Source organism: Lathamus discolor, chromosome 10 (genome assembly GCF_037157495.1).
Source record: "Lathamus discolor isolate bLatDis1 chromosome 10, bLatDis1.hap1, whole genome shotgun sequence".
In the NCBI taxonomy this organism is placed as follows: Eukaryota; Metazoa; Chordata; class Aves; order Psittaciformes; family Psittacidae; genus Lathamus; species Lathamus discolor.
The window spans coordinates 516,844-534,538 of NC_088893.1; the positions used below are offsets into that span (position 1 = coordinate 516,844).

At 45.6% G+C, this 17,695-nt stretch overlaps 1 protein-coding gene across 1 annotated transcript; it reads right to left on the minus strand.

Annotated features, from left to right (window-relative positions):
• Positions 1-2,419: 2,419 nt before the first annotated feature.
• LOC136020085 (S-adenosyl-L-methionine-dependent tRNA 4-demethylwyosine synthase TYW1-like) lies at positions 2,420-15,741 on the minus strand. The gene is given in 9 exon segments (XM_065690812.1): positions 2,420-2,425; positions 2,660-2,715; positions 4,652-4,766; positions 5,544-5,666; positions 6,590-6,871; positions 8,040-8,146; positions 8,149-8,218; positions 9,008-9,109; positions 15,628-15,741. Coding segments are annotated over 9 exon segments (975 nt in total).
• Positions 15,742-17,695: the final 1,954 nt, after the last annotated feature.

The window sequence follows — 17,695 nt, forward strand, 5'->3', positions numbered from 1 at the left end:
TCTTGTTTAACATCTTCGTTGCTGACATGGACAGTGGGATTGAGTGTGCCCTCAGCAAGTTTGCCGATGACACCAAGCTGTGTGGTCCGGTTGATACGCTGGAGGGAAGGGATGCCATCCAGAGGGACCTTGACACGCTTGTGAGGTGGGCTGATGCCAACCTTATGAAGTTCAACCACGACAAGTGCAAGGTCTTATTCCTGGGTCGGAGCAATCCCAGGCACAGCTACAGACTGGGCAAAGAAGAGATTCAGAGCGGCCCTGCAGAGAAGGACTTGGGGGTGCTGGTCAATGAGAAAATGAACATGAGCCGGCAGTGTGCGCTCGCAGCCCAGAAAGCCAACCGTATCCTGGGCTGCATCAAAAGGAGCGTGACCAGCAGGTCGAAGGAGGTGATCTTGCCCCTCTACTCTGCTCTTGTGAGACCTCACCTGGAGTATTGTGTGCAGTTCTGGTGTCCTCAACATAAAAAGGACATGGAACTGCTGGAACAAGTCCAGAGGAGGGCCACGAGGACGATCAGGGGACTGGAGCACCTCCCGTATGAAGACAGGCTGAGGAAGTTGGGGCTGTTCAGCCTGGAGAAGAGAAGGCTGTGCGGAGACCTAATAGCAGCCTTCCAGTACCTGAAGGGGGCCTACAGGGATGCTGGGGAGGGACTCTTTGTCAGGGACTGTAGTGACAGGACAAGGGGTAATGGGTTAAAACATAAACAGGGGAAGTTTAAATTGGATATAAGGAAGAAATTCTAATTATAAGGAAGAAATTCTAATTATTTTATGATTCTATGGTTCTAAACTGTGCCTGCTTTCGCAACGCAAGTATCAGCAAAGGAAGCAAAACTGTGGCTCACCTTGTAACTGGAAAGAAAAAGCAGCTCCCACTATCCAAAGCTGCTCTTCACACAGAGCAGGGGGACACTGGACAAGGTGAGGATGTGTTGGCACTTGAGAGCCACCTACAAACTGCACTAACCACTGCAAGCAAGAACATGGAGAGCTGCTGCAGCTGCAGGCCCAGCCTGTGGGTCTTGTCCGACAGAACACGAGCGCAGCCAAACACAAGGTCCAGCCTGAGCTTACCTTTAAAGTAACTTTTCCTTTTTCCACCCTTATATATCAGGGATTCCCAAGTCCTACCCAGATAAGGCAAGTCTCAAGAGCTCTTGTAATATTATTTATGAATTATAATCCTTTTCAATAGACAAGATTTAGAGAAGAAAGATTTGAAGGAAAGGGTGAAGTGTCCCTGTGACAAATCCAGATTTTAATGCTAGAACTAATTGCCAAGCAGTTAAAGGATATTTATCAAAGCTTGTTTTAAAATGTAGGCTCACACTGAATTCTGAGCCACAGCAGCAGAGGTCAAAGCCCAGTCCAGCCAAATGAGCTGTTGCAGATGAAAGCAGTGTTTCTATAGGAATCCTTCACACATTAAAAGTTCCAGGAAGTTTTTGGAGAGCTCTAAACCTCTACATCAGTTAAGTTGATTTTAAATCTGACGGTTAAGTACCCCAGCCTCATGCAGGTAGCTTAAAATACAGCTAACAATTCTTGGAGACTCCAAGAAGTTTCTGCCTGCAACTCAAAGTAGTAGACAACCCTTTTTCTGTAAGCCTTATACCTTAAGCACCTTATATATTAACACTCACTGCCTCATGTCAAATAGAACTTCACCAGAAGTTTCGTCATCCAGTGTCAGCAAGGTTTGATCTTCCACAGCCCTCACATGCTCACAAAGGGGGTGATGGACACTCCCAGTGCTGGTGAAGAGTTTCCCATTCAAAGGCTTTTCAGGCAAGAGAGCCAAAGGGGATCAGGAAACATCCCCCGTGGCAAATGCACAAAGGAAACAAACGTCTTGACCATATATTGTTTCCTGTAAACCCCATCTCATTCTTGCTCTCTCTCACTCACAGACACACCCCCCCCTTTTTTATTTACATTGCAAATGTGACTCTCAGCATCACTAAACTTTTTGTTTGGGAAACCAAGAACATTAATCTCAAAACTGTGTAAAGAGAATATGCCCATTTGATTACTTCCCAGCCCATCAACAGAAAATTTGGGTATTATCATCACTATTACTCATGCCTGCAGTTTAGAAATACAAAGGTTAATAAAGCCATTTCATTCCCTGGGAACAAGTCTAGATTGATCTGTCGTTCCAGTCCATCAGTCTCCCAGCTGTGGGAGATAATCCACCTGAAGAAATGGTATCCCTGTGATTAACAGCAGTCCTGCAGGCCAAAGACACACCAATTAGATTTCATATTTGATCTGATAAATACATTTCAGGGGAGTAACTTTGGAGGACAGGGAAAACGTGCCACAACTGTAGAAGTCCACTTAGTTACTAAATTCACTAAGAACCACCACTGCCTTCTCCTGGTGCATAAAAGCCATTTGGAGAACAGGTTCTAGGCCTAGAAATAAGCAGCTGGAAGGGGGGTAAATGCAGAGAAAGCCCAGACCTTCACCCACCTACTCCTGCATCATCCATCTCTCCCTGGCACCACAGCCTTGGGTCACCAGGCATCCAACAGAAGCAGCCCCAGACCTCTCCAGACCTATTTCAGGCCACAGTCCTATTACCCACTGGTGAACTTCCACCCCCAGCTATTCCCCCTAATGAAACCACAGGCATTATCTGCACTCACATCAAAGTCTGGGTCCAGCTCAGGACCCTGACCAGCATCATCTGCAACTATATCCCCTGCAGCAAGTTCCAAAAGTTGAATTAGTCGGCAAACAAAGGGCTGGCTTTTAGCAGCTCTGAAGCAGTCCCCACCACACAGTACATGTGTGATTTGGTAAACCGAGGGTGGGATTTACTTTTGTATCAGCCACCATTTTATATATTTGAACGATTTCCTGTTCCACCCAACCTCCTGCCAATTTTTGTGCTCGCTCAGTGTGCAAAAGGCACCAGCACCTTCAACTGTGCACCTACACCTTCAGAAGCTCTTTGAAACTCCACCTCTTTCCCGAGACAGAGTAGCTCCCTGAGAGTAGTTCCTAAGTAGAACAGCGATGACTGACAGGAAAAGAGATTCTGGCATTCACCTTGAACTACTGAAGTCATCTGCCTGACCCAAATGACTGCAAGAACCCAGCATCTGTCTCAAGCCCTTTGATGATAACTGTGAAGTGCAGTGAAGCATAAGGAAAAAAGCAGTAGAACAGAATTCAGCCTTGACTTCCATCAGTTCAGGCAACAGGAGATGGATGCAAAATTAAATTAAGATCACCTGCAGAGATGTGAGGAAACATTTATTAGATAAAACTCCAGAGCTTCACTCTGACAGCCCATAAAAAGCAGAACAACAAAGAATTCTGACCATCTGTGACTGTACATCTCCCTTATCCACTAGTGATTATCACTAGAGGCACTACTTGCCTGCAGAAGAGATCAAAGCTGGACCCTAAGCTGCTGCAAATTAACCATATTGCACAGGCAGAACACCTACCACAAAATCTGTGCTCAAAACTGTTTAGGAACATTTCAAACCCAAGTAACTTTGTGTATGAAGAAGCACCTGATAGAACCCTGAAGTGCACCAGTTCTCTTTAAACTTGTTAGCTTGTGTGTGGGTAGTTCAGCTACAAAAACCCAAAGCATTGCCTGTGCTGGGCGGAATTACTGCAAGACAACAGGTGATGTCAGTGTAAAACAAGCGTCAGACTCATTTTAAATAGTTCAGCATTCTGCAAGAGGAAAAACAGCTCAAGGGACTAGGCATCTCACACGGAAAAGAAAACTTCTTGTTGCACAAACTCAGAGCCACTAAAGTGAGGATGTGACTTAAACTGAGATTTAAACAACTAAACCTCCTTGCCTGGGAGCAGGAGAGGCTGATCATGATAAATTACTTTCGTAAATGCAGATCATCCTGCTCTTTCATACCAAGTCTTCAGCATTTATTTTAATTAGGGTAAATAACTGCCCCTATGGGACTGTTCTACAGTTCGAGTGTTTGCATAAACCTGCTGCGGGTCAACGGGCACATTCCCTGGGAGACTCAACACCCAGACACAGTCATTACTCCTCCAGCTAATGAAGGACAGCCAGCAGCTCGGGCTCCTCAGGATATATGTACAGACCTATCTCTTGCCATTACCCCACTCAAGAGAGCTGAGGACTTACATGAAGTCACCGCTGGAAGCCCTTTCACCTCTACCTGCTCTGCTTACAGAAGCATGAAACCAGCAATGTAGATTACAGCTAGACTCATCAGCCATGCAGAACAGGAATAGAAAGGCCAGGAACGAGAACTATTTCATTTAAAGCTTCTCAGGATTTCACATTTGCAGAGGCAAGAGGGCAGCGTCACGGCAGAACAACCGCTTGTCATCAGATCAGAAACCACAGCTCATCGCTGCAGATGAGTGTCTTTGTGTGGCAGCACTTCTCACTGACCGCTGGTGGCGAGTACACACAGGCAGGAGAAGAGAAAGGACCACAGCACAGCCACACAGGGAGAAATTGAGCCCTTCTCCCTCCAATCGGTTCATCCTCTCGTTCAAGCTGTAGTGCACCAGATCCATACAAGCTCAGGGGCAGGAGCTCTCACACAGCAGCCTGCCTTGCCCCACGTCACTGGAGCTACTCTCCTCACAGAGCTTATTACAAGCAGTGGGCAGGATTTTACCTCCTTTCCCCTCCCTAAGGTCAGGAACAGAGATCTCGTACTCTCTTCCAGAGCACGCAGCCTCCTGTGATCCAAGGCCTGGAGTTTCAGAAAAAAGTTGTGAGAAGTCCACAGTCTAGAGCCATGCAAGAGAGGGAAGGTGCAGTTACAGACAGAGGTAGGTTTGTTGAGGAAGGGGTGGAGAGCAGCTCAAGGATGCACAGAGAAAGACCCCACCACAGAAAGATTGCTAAGGGGGAAATAGTCAGCAGCTGGCAACATAGTCATCCCAGGTCCCTCCTGGGCACACCCTTCCCCTCCCAAGTGCCCGCTGCTCAGCCACCAAAAAGTGTGGGGAACACAGGAAGGTTTAGCCTCGTACCTATGTGTATTCTCACTCCTTTCTCTGTGCTAAACAGATAAAGTTGTCTGATGTATTCTGTTGGCAGACTGCACACAGAAAATGAAACATGAACAGACCCACACAGGAAGGGAGACAGCAACACCCTGGCATAACAAAGGATTATGGTTGTCTTTGCCAGGCTCAGCACAGGTCACATCAAGCTCCCACGGGCAGATCCAGTAACAAGATTGCTGTTTAGACACTGGACTGTGAATCACAGCAACAGAGATGGATATTCAGGTCTGAACAGTGGAAGTCATTTTCTCTCCGACTCACAACAAAAGGTTACCACTGCAGTATTTGCTCAGTGAACAAGTCCCAGTTAGCAAGGAAGTATATCCAACACACATACAAGTATAGTCTTGCCTGGGGACAGGTTCTCCAATAGCTCCTATTTTACTCTCCCTTTAACTAGATCCAACCAATTCAAATCCAGCAAGTGTATTTTAATCTATTCAGCTGATCACTGACAAAGACCTGATAGTTCCACACTCACTGTAACAGTGGTACCTTTGCTTCCTTCATGTGCCTCGTGATATTGCCAAGATCTTCAACATCAAGGACACAATTTGCCCCTCCAGCTTCCTCAGCATCAGCCTCCTCCTCACTACTGCTTTCAAACAACTCCTCTGCCTGTGTAAGAGATCGGAGAAAAACCCAAGTGAGAAACGTATCTGAATGTTAAACATTAGATCTTCATCTATGCTAACCAGTGAAATCAGTTCTCACACTCAGCAAAGATACTGAAAAACAAGGAGCAGCCTACCAATAACCTGTATAATGTGTACCAGATGCATTTAAACCTGGAGCTTTCTTCGGTGTGCATTTAAAAGTCCAGTAGCACAGACTGCCCGAATCTCAGCCCAGCTTTCTTGCCTCTAGATGACTTCCTCTCCCTCATGCGCCCACGACACGACATGTTGATTTCACGACAGGCAACCAGAGAAGTCAGACTCCCGCTGTGTACTGTGATCATCTGGAAGCCTAAAGCCCTTCAATTCTTCCAAGTGCCCCTTGGTGTCTGATGAGCAGGGAGTAAGAGATCTGCTTTCCAAGTCAAACCCTTCACAGAGCAGAAACATCATCTCCCTTTCTGTACACAGGCAAGGTACAGCAGAAGAGCACTTGCGGAACAGCGTGTTTATTCCTCTTGTTCCTGCAGCACCCTCAAAACCACTCAAACAGAAGAGACCTGAGAATTAAACATGAAGTGAACTTGGCCATGAGACAAAGCAAAGGCTCTGAAGAGAACACAGACTGGCTCTCTGGAGCATGTATCACAACGCATACCTCCCCCTCCTCAAGAGGAAGGCTCCCTCATCATACACATGCCATCTAGCCTAGGTCCATCAGCCATCGCTAATTCTTTGGTCCTTTTTGGGTGGCTCATTCTACTTGCTATCTGCCATGGGATCGCTTTCCTCTTCCCCCTCTGCTCCAGAAAAAAGAAGTATCAAGCTCCCAACGGCACCCCTCTGGGCTGCAGAAGAGAGAAGTCAAACAGTGCTACAAGGGGCACTAAACAAAAAATAAGGTCCCACAGATTTGGGCTTTACCTTAATATTCTCATATTCCGATGCCCCATGTTCATGATCTGAACTCTCCTTTCTCTGCTTCCCTGGAGATTCGCACTTCCCTTTCTTGCACTTCCCAATGCAGGGCTTCTTTTCTCCTCCGCAGAGGGCCTGAAACTGACTGAGGAACTTGGCTTTCCAGGCTTCAAAGTCGGCCTCAATGGTGCCATGCTTGCTCTGGGCCACCTTACAGTCCCTGTCACCACGAGTCATGATCCGGCTGGTGCTCAGCATCCACAGCCACCTGTCAATATTTCTTCCAACCTGGGATAAGATTGAAGTTAAAGGGAAATTAAATGAAGCCCAAGTTAAACAAAGATGGCAACTAAGAATGCAAGGACCAAGCCTGGAAAGAGGGCTGCAGAGGACTGCAGGACAGGCACTTCTGCGCTCTCCCTCGCCTGCTGGCTCAGAGCACACACAGTCTGAACACCACCACACCTGAATTAGACATTATAAAAAAATGCTTCCCTGTGAGGGTGCTGAGGCGCTGGCACAGGGTGCCCAGAAAAGCTGTGGCTGCCCCATCCCTGGCAGTGCTCAAGGCCAGGCTGGACACAGGGGCTTGGAGCAAACTGCTCTAGAAGAAGTTGTGCCTGCCCGAGGCAGGGTGTTGGAACTGGAAGAGCTTTAAGGTCCCTTCCAACCCAAAGCATTCTATGATTTGAAAACACCTCTGCTATCAAACCCATAATAGCTGAGCTCTGGAAACAAGCTCATTTATGCTATGCTTGGTCAAAATGGCCACATGCCTAACACATTTCCTGTGGCACCACTTAAACATAACAACCAGGTGACAAGTCATTCCAACCCTAACTATTCTATGATTCTATGATTTTTCTGACCAAAACTCATTACAAAGCTCAGATATTGCCGTATGCCCACTTCTATGGGCAACCTGTGCCAGTGTCTCACCACACTCACAGGGAAGAATTTTTTCCTTAACGGCCATTCTCAGTCTCCTGTTTGTCAGGTTAAAGCCATTCCCCCTTGTCCTATCGCTACAGCCCTTATCCAAAGCCCCTCTCCACGTTTCTCATCAGACCCATAAGGTACTGGGAGCTGGTCTAACGTCTCTGCCGAGCCTTCTCTTCTCCAGGCTGAAGCAGACCAGCTCTCCCAGCCTGGCTCCAGAGCAGAGCTGCTCCAGCCCAGGCAGCATCTCTGTGGCTCGATCCAACAGCTCCACATCCCACGTGTTGTTGCCCCAAAACTTGATGCAACAGAGTGGGTGGTCTCACCAAAACAGAGTAGAGGAAGAGACCCGCCTCCCTCAACCTGCTGGCCACGCTCTTTTGGATGCAGCCCAGGATGCCATTGGCTTTCTGGGCCAATTCTCACGCAAACTACCAGTAACAGGCAGGTATGTAGCATTTAAGATAGCTCAGCCTTCCAGAGGAGCAGAAATCAAAGAAAGGTGCACAGGAGATACTGTGTTGTGTATGTTGATCATTCCAGAGTTTCCCAAGCCAAACACAGCATATCTCAGGCCCTTCAGATAGGCTTTCCCAAAGCGAAACTCATTCGCAGCCTCTTCTCTGTTGCACTCTCGGTTGGCTGCCCATCTGTGTATGTAGCCACCAAGAACACACAGATGTTCCTGCTGGTTGTCTAAGAAATGAAACAGAACACAAGAGAAAAGATAACTCCATTTTAATGAACACTTCAGGAAGAGAGTTGGAACATGCAGGCACCTGAAAGAAGTCAAAAGATGAGATTTTTGCTGACTGGCTGAATAGTTTTTGGTGTGGGATGCTGCAGGTGATAATCCCAACAGTGATGGATGGCCATCCTCCCTGTAAAGCCATTTTAAATCAATCAAAAGAGAACAAGCTCTCTTTCCCTTGTTTAATGGAGTGGTAAAACAGAATGGGACACCTGCCTTCCCCACCCCAAATCAACACCTTCCAGAACAGACTCTTGGCAGCAATAACGTCTCCCATAGATTAAAAAAGCAACTATCAATATTGACAGAAGAAAAACCCATCAAGGATTCCCCAGCAGAAATACTGCTCACAAGAAATTTTTAAGTCTAAAAGTTGCAGAAGGATCACCACCTACTTACTCCAGTTTTGAACCCTTCCCAGGTGGACACTGTCATAGACAGTACAGGGGCCCTTGTGCAGATACTGTCCATTACTCACAGCTGAGTTACAGAACTGGCTTCTACAAAGCCACACTCAGCATCATATGTCTTACACGAGCCTTTCCTCAGCACGTTCAGCATTTAGCTATTTGTTGCCAAGGACTGATGGACTGCACTTGCTTCCATGGAAGGAAAGCAAATTTCAACACAAAGCTTTGGGGATTTCCAGGAGAACTGTAGAGAAATACAAGACAACAGCCTTCACAACACCCGGAAAAGCTTGGATTTATTATTCCCATTTACAACATACCTACCTCCCCTAATAAACAATCGTCTGGATCATAGTCTCTCATGCTAATGACTTCCAATGGCACATTAAGGGAAATAACCGCCTCAGCAAGAGCTCTGGCAAATCTCTGAAAAAAGAAACATAGGAAGTGACCAAGTGCTACAACCCAGGTACCTGAAAGGTCAAACAAGCCCTGCTGTGCCCAGAGACAAGACTTTGTCAGGGACTGTAGTGACAGGACAAGGGGTAACGGGTTCAAACTTAAACAGGGGAAGTTTAGATTGGATATAAGGAGGAAATTCTTTCCTGTGAGGGTGGTGAGACACTGGAATGGGTTGCCCAGGGAGGTTGGGAGTGCTCCATCCCTGGCGGTGTTCAAGGCCAGGTCGGATGAAGCCTTGTGTGGGATGGTTTAGTGTGAGGTGTCCCTGCCAATGGCAGTGGGGTTGGAACTCGATGATCTTGAGGTCCTTTCCAACCCTAACTATTCTATGATTCTATGATTCTATGATTATTAGATGTGACTTCACGTATTTAGCACAAGTTGTATCCCACCAGTTGATAAATTCTAATTATAAAATGTACCACAAATTATCACCTATACCCATCGGGATGGACCTTACATTAAGGCAACTGATAAAACATCAAAACCTAATTAACATTTTAAAAGGAGTCCAGGAAAATGAAAATAAAACTTTGATTACCGTTCATCATGACACGGAAGAAGTAAGCATAATCTTGCTAAGGATAAGACAAGATGCAAGTCACTACTGGTGGGACGTTCTTTTTGGATGGTCACCCACTGCAACTGGCATTCTAAATACATTATATCACCCCATTGTTGTTCTTCTAGTATTAGTATTAGCTTTGTGTTGTCTATTGGATTATTTGTTTGGAATTGGAGGATGTTACAGCGCATAATGATTTTGACCTCTATCAAACGTATGGTAAAGCACTGAAGATACCTTTCGCAGGAGTTGGTCAAAAGAAGAACTTGTATGATAAGTAAAAGAATTTACTAATTTTAAAGAAAAGGGGAGACTGATGCGAAGAATTAACCAATGTACAGGGGGGGTTAGGGTTAAGCCGCTTGCTTAACAATATTATTGCTTGCTCATACTCAACAAGCCTTTTTCATGCTCATTATGTTATGCTAGAACAGGATGGGAGACAAGGCTACAGATAAGAGTAAGGAACAGTAAGCTGGCTCCTGCTTTCTGGGCCCTGAAACCGGCTAAAACCAGCTTTGTGGTTTGGACAATGACCAAGTCACCAGGGAACATGCACAACTATTAGAGGTAAAAAGTTTAAGCCGAGGAAGACTTATTTACTTCATCTTGAGACCCTTGCCCACGACCACCAGGAGTTACTGCGCAGGCGTAAAGGACATTTTAGCTCATTATAATACGAAGCAGGGATAGGACATGAATATGTATAGGCGTGTTGTGTAACATAATGAATATGTGTAATTTTAGAGAATAAATAAGGGGAGAAATGAGGTTGCGGCGGGCATGCCTTTGGAGGAATGATCCCCCATGTGCCTCAGCACTGAATAAAGCATACTTACTTTGCAACTTTAATGAGTTGTAGAGTCTATCCACGTATCAACAGCGCTGGTAACACCAGTGTTCTTAGTTACTGCTCAAATGCTTAGTCTGACCAAGGACTTTGTGAGTCTCATGCTCTGCCAGGTAGGAGTGGAAGCTGAGAGGAAACAGGGACAGGACACCTGACCCAAACTAGCCAAAGAGGTATTCCATAACCCAGCACGTCATGCCCAGGATGTAAACTGCAGTTAACCAGAAGGGATAGTTCACTGCTCGGTAAGGCGGGGTATCAGCAGGTGGTATTGTTTTCTCTTCCGTTGTTATTTCCCTTAGCATTATTATTATTGGTGGTAGCAGTAGTGGTTTGTGTTATACCTTAGTTACTGGACTGTTCTTATCTCAGCCTGTGTGTCCTGGGTTCACCAGTAACCATTTTTCTCCTTAGTAGCTGGTGCAAGCTCTGTGTTTTGATCCAGCCTGGGAACAGAGCTGATAACACTGGCTGTTTTTAATTGTTGCTAAGTAATGTTTATTCTGGCTAAGGTCTTTGTGAGTCTCATGCTCTGCCAGGGACGAGGGAAGGCTGAGAGGAAGCAGAGATAGGACACCTGACCCAAGCTAGTCAAAGAGGTATTTCGTACCACAGCACGACATGCCCAGGGAGGTAACTGGGAGTTACCCGGAAGGGCACGGGCTCTCTTCGGGGGGGTCGAACTCGTTCGGCGGTGGTATTGTATTCTCTTCTCTTATTATTTTCTCTTATCAATATTATCATTAGTGGCAGCAGTAGTAATTTATGTTATACCTTAGTTACTGGGCTGTTCTTACCTCAACCCGTGGGAGTTACATTCTCTCAATTCTCCTCCCCATCCCTCCAGGGGGGCTGGTGGGGGGTGGGGGCTGGGTTTAGAAAGAAAGAGGGAGAAAAAAAATGGGGGAGTGAGTGAGCTGTGTGGATCAGTTTAAACCACAACACCGTGGGAGTTACATTCTTTTGATTCTCCTCCCCATCCTTCCGGGAGCGTGGGAGGGAAGAAAGGGAGGGGGGGAGTGAGCGAGTGGGACTCTATGGCTGATGGAGTTTAAACCACAAGGTACTCTCAGGCTCAGACTCTGTGACTGAGACTGTGGGGCTGAGGTTGTGGGACTGAGGTTCTGTGGCTCTGACAGTGGCGGAGACCCTGGGCCTCAGACTTTGGAGCTGATACTCTCAGGGACAGACTCTGTAACTGAGACTGTGGGGCTGAGACTGGGGCTAATACTGTGGGGCTAAGACTCTGGGGCTGAGACTGGTGCTCAGAGTTTGGAGCTGATACTCTGGGTGAGACACTCAGACACAGACTGTGGCGGAGATTGTGGACCTGAGACTCTGTGGCTGAGACTCTGGGACTGAGACTGGGGCTGAGACTCTGGTGCTCAGGTTTTGGATCTTATTCTCTGGATGAGACTCTCAGACGCAGACCGTGAGGCTGAGACTTTGGGGCTGAGAATGGGGCTGAGACTATGGTGCTCAGGTTTTGGACCTGATTCTCTGGATGAGACTCAGACATAGACTGTGGGGCTGGGACTCTGGGGCTGAGACTCTGGGGCTGAGACTCTGGGACTGAGACTCTGGGGCTCAGACTGATGCTCAAATTTTGGAGTTGCTACTCTGGCTGAGGGTCTCAGACACAGACTCTATAGCTGAGACTCTATGGCTGAGATTCTGGGGCTGCGACTCTGTGGCTGAGACTCTGTGGCTGAGACTGGGCCTCAGACACTGGAGCTGATAGTCTGAGACTGTGACTGAGACTGTTGGGCTGAGACTGTGGGGCTAAGAGTGTGGGGCTGTGACTACGGTTGAGACTGGGGCTGAGACTGTATGTCTGAGATCCTGGGGCTGAGACTTTGAGACTCAGACTCTGTGGCTTAGACTCTGTGGCTTAGACTCTGTGACTGAGACTGTAATTTATACTCTGGGGCTGAGATTCTGTGTCTGACACACGGGCTGAGACTCTGAGACTCAGTCTGTGTGGCTAATACTATGGCTGAGGCTGTGGCTGAAACTCTGTGGCTGAGACTGTGGCTGAAAGTCTGTGGCTCGGACTTTGGAGCTGAGAGTGTGACCAAGACTATGGGATTCTGACACTGGGGCTGACACTGTAGCTGAGACTCTGTGGCTCAGGCTCTGTGGCTTATACTCCAGGGTTCATACTCTGAGCAGAGACAGGGGCTGAGACTCTGGGGCTGAGACTGTGGGGCTGGGACTCTGGGGCTGATACTCTGTGACTGGGAATTTAAGGTGGAAAAGCAAGGAGCAAGGGCAATGCTGGTGGCATCGTTGCGGACGTCACCCGCCCATACGTGTTAACACGTACCAGTTGCCCTTATTGGCAGAGATGTACTTAGTCAAATGAGTGCCAAAATTATTACACAACCTTTTTAGGAGCGGCCAGTGATTCAGGGCAGCCAGTGTTAAAAATTTTGTGGAAAAGTGATAAACTAATTTGGATCAATCAGTGGCCGCTAAAACAAGATCGGCTGCAGCCAATTCAAGAATTAGTTCAGGAACAATTGGATGCAGGCCATATAGTACCCTCTACCAGTCCATGGAATATGCCCATTTTCACCATTCCTAAGAAAAGTGGAAAAGGGCGACTATTGCATGATTTGCGAGCTATCAATGAAGCTATGAATGATATGAGAACCCTTCAACCTGGGTTAACCTCCCCTGTAATGTTGCCAGAGCAATGGGACCTATTAATAATTGATTTGAAGGATTGCTTTTTCACGATTCCCTTGCATCCAACAGATGCAGAAAGTTTTGCCTTCACAGTTCCCTCTGTAAACAAAGCAGAGCCGGCAAAAAGATACCACTGGGTGGTCTTACCACAAGGCATGAAATATTCACTGACAATGTGTCAGATATTTGTCGCCTGGGCACTAGAACCATTGAGAAAACCTTATGAGAACTTGTTAATTTATCACTCTATGTGCGATATCCTAATAGCTGGACATCAGATGGATAAGAAAAAAATTCTGACAGAACTAAGCAACATACTGGAATCTAGAGGACTACAAATTGCCCCAGAAAAAATTCAAACAGACTCCCCATGGCGCTACCTGGGTTGGATTATTACAGGTAGCACTGTCAAACCACAAAAATTGACTTTAACAATGAAAATTCACAACCTTAATGACGTACAGAAACTAGTTGGGGATATTGAATGGGTGAGAACCATCTGTGGAATCACTAATGATGATTTAACCCCTTTGATCCAGCTCTTAGGAACATCCACCCAGGCAGATAACACGCGTCACTTAGGAAAAGAACAAGAAATCGGCCTCTGTAAAATAATTCAAAAGATCACAGATAATCATGCTAGTCGAGTAATTTCACACCACCCACTCATGCTTATGATTACCAATTCAGGACAACAGCAAAGGCATCCTTTTGCATTAATCATACAATGGATAACAGATCATCAAAATCCATTAAAAATTTTGGAATGGGTATTTTTGTCCATTCGACCCAGGAAAACTATTACAACCAGAGTGGAATTATTCTCTCAATTAATTATTAAAGGCCGTAACAGAATTGTAGAGCTTTCTGGAAATGAACCAAGCACAATTTTTATACCAGTTGTACAAGAACACTTGGAATGGTTGATGCAGGTCTCATTAGAACTGCAAACAGCTCTAGCAGGATTTCCTGGCATAATTTCCAACAAATATCTGGCACACAAGTTAGTCACTATCTTTCACAATCAGCAGATTGAATCTAGACCTTATAACTCTGAAACTCCTGTTAAAGGACCTACAGTCTTTACGGATGCAGGGAAAAAATCAAAAAAGGCTGCCATAACTTGGCAACAGTCTAATGTTTGGCATGAAAAAATTCTAGAAGGATCGAGGGATGATTCGTTACAAACCCTTGAGCTGACTGTGGTGCTATGGGCCCTGCAAAACTGGTGTCAAACTCCACTTAATATAGTTTCAGACCCTCTATATGCCGTAGGTGTTGTTAAACGTATTGAACGATCAATGATAAAGGAAGTGTCTAACACTAAATTGTATACTTTATTAATCCACCTTTTACAAAGCCTAAATTCGCGGCAACAACCATATTTTATTACTCATATCCGCAGTCATCAAGGCATAGCGGGCTTGTCTATCGGTAACAACCATGCAGATCAACTTGTAACTCCTGCTTGGACAGGACCTCTGGTAAATAATTTTGAACAAGCTCGTCTTTCGCATGACTTTTTTTACCAGAGTGCTAAAGTCTTGGCACGCCAATTTTCTCTCACTCGAACTGATGCCGAAGGAATTGTAAACTCTTGTCCTGCATGTCAACAAACAGGCTTTGGCCTTTGTATTGGAGTAAATCCTCGAGGCATTTTACCACTACAACTTTGGCAAACGGATGTCACTCATGTTCCAGAATTTGGATTCCAAAAATACCTTCATGTCTCGGACAACACCTTTTCCATGGCAATTCGGGCTACCGCTCAAACTGGAGAAACTTCTCACCATGTCGTGAAACACCTTCATGCCTTTTCTGCCGTCTTAGGTGTACCCCTATCACTTAAAACAGACAATGCTCCAGCCTATACTTCTTCTAGGTTTCACCGCTTTTGCTCACTTTGGGGAGTGAAACATCTCACCGGACTCCCCAATTCACCTGCTGGACAAGCAATTGTTGAGCGGGCTCACCAACCCCTTAAAAACCTGTTACTTAAACAAAAAATGGGGGAGAGCAGTGTAGGACCTAGCGAACGCTTGGCAAAAGCATTATATGTGTTAAATTATTTATGCCTGGCCGGAGAAAGGGAAGAACCTCCCGTGGGAATTCGTGGTAGTGCCTTAAAATCAGGGTTAACAAAAAAGGAAAAGATTTTTGTTCAATGCAAAGATCTCAAAATGGGAGAATGGAAGGGGCCAGTTGAGGTTTGTATGACTGGTCGTGGCTATATGTGTTTGATTACAGGAGAAGGCCCTCGTTGGATTCCAGCGCTATGAGTAAAACCTTGGAAATCACCGATTGAGGGAACCTCAGAATAGCCTCAATTATAAGTTGGTGGATGATGGCTATGACTATAGGTCAAGCATTACATACCATAGAACCACAAGAGAACATGTGGATCAACTGGGCAAACCAAACGAACCAGTCATCCGTCTGTCTCTCCATGGCCACTCCTGGGGACCCTTTTCCTACTTGTTTAGTCGGCATCCCTTACCTGCGCCTGGCAGACTGGACCAATTGGATAAATAACAGGATGGTTTTAAATAGCTCTTTCATTAATCAGACATGTCATAGAATTTATGATTGTACTGTTCCAGAAAACAAACCAGCTTGCTGTTTTGGGGAAGTGAATCAAACAGGGATGGCTGGAACAATGATCATTAACACCTTAAACGCCACAATGCCTTGGGACGCTCAGGAGTTAGATCTCTGGGGATCCTTAGCAGGCAATGGGTCATGTTTTTATTTTGGAGGATTGGCATCTACAGAGCTAAATTTTTATAAGAAATATATTTGGACACAATGGACCAATATGTTGAGTAATTATGACTATAAAAATTATAGAAAAAATGCATTTTGCAATGGAGCAATAGGTGCTGAGACCCTAGGTAGTAAACTTTCTATTTGGAATGATAATTCATCAAAACAATTTCCTAAAGGATTTTTTTTTTTTAATCTGTGGACATAGAGCTTGGCAAGGGGTACTAAAAAATGTTCATGGAGGGCCGTGTTATATAGGGAAGCTGATGATGTTTGTTCCCAGCAAGAGGGATATGATATCATTTTATAAAAGTAAAACCGAGCAACGAAAAAGAAGATCAGTAGAACAACTAGGACCAAACTGTGATGATAATGTTAATATGTTAGGTGAAGTCAGAAGAGTTTTTATGTCCATTTTTATTTAGCTTGCTGGACTGCAAAGCAGATTAATATCACATCTAATGTCTTATCAGAATTATTAGAAGATTTAGGCAGTGTTAGGCATGCAGTTTTACAAAATCATGCAGCCATTGATTTTTTGCTTTTAGCAAAGGGCCATGGTTGTGAAGATTTTGAAGGAATGTGTTGTATGAATCTATCTGATCATTCTAGTTCAATTCATCAACATCCCAATTAAAAGATAACATGAAAAAATTAACAATCAATCATGGCTTGGGTGGTTGCCTCCGAAGTTTAGGTATTACTGGATGGTTTGCTAATGTGTTTAAATCAGGCATTATGATATTATTAAGCATTATAGTCTTTGTTATTATTAGTAGTATAGTATGGCATTGCTTAATGTCTGTAGTATCGCAAATGACTAAAGGGGTCTGGATCACTCAAAATAAAGAAGGGGGATTTGTTGAGAGCTTTTTAACAAACAATGGGCATGTTAGCGATCCAGGACTCTTGCCATTGGTTAGAGTTCGTAGTAAGGATTAACGGCCTAGTTCACAGGTTACTTCAGGGCAAAATTATGGCCACGTACGTGGAAGTTCTGCAGGAGGGAAACAATTCCTGGATGCTGAAGAAGGAACCAATCAGCTGTTTTTGCATTATGTGTAGAAACCAATCATTGTAAAGCTTAAGCGCGTGACCAAGAATGGAAGCTATAAAAGGCAGTGCTCTAAAGTGAATAAACATCAGATTCTGATTACATTATTCAGCGTGCTATCCGTTTATCTTCCGCAGACCCCGAGTGAGGAAATAGCTGGGCACATGAGGTCAAGGAGGGAAGCGAAGGCCATGCGAGGTTGTCGGGGAGGCAGAGAAATTGAGAGATCAGTGGTCTGCCAATGCGGGTGTTTGGTGTGGAGAGAGGGCCCCAGAGGCTCACACATGTCCCTGTTTATTGGCCCCGGTTCCTGCACTTGTGGAAGCTTTTCTCGCCTGGTTCCTGGACCGACTGACACAGCAGTCAGTCAAGAGAAGCTGCTCCAGGCCCCTCCCCATGACTTCCCTACCTGACTTCTGGGACCTCCTGTTGAGGCATTCTGTCTCTGCCTTCATGGGCACAGGCCCCGAGTGGGGAAATAGCTGGGCACATGAGGTCAAGGAGGGAAGCGAAGGCCATGCGAGGGGTTAGGCTACACTGCAGCTTCCCAGACACAGTCCTTAGAGCTGGTTTCCAGCAAGATAAAGCTGTTCTTCGCTTGCTCCAGTTGCACTGTGGAGCTTCGCA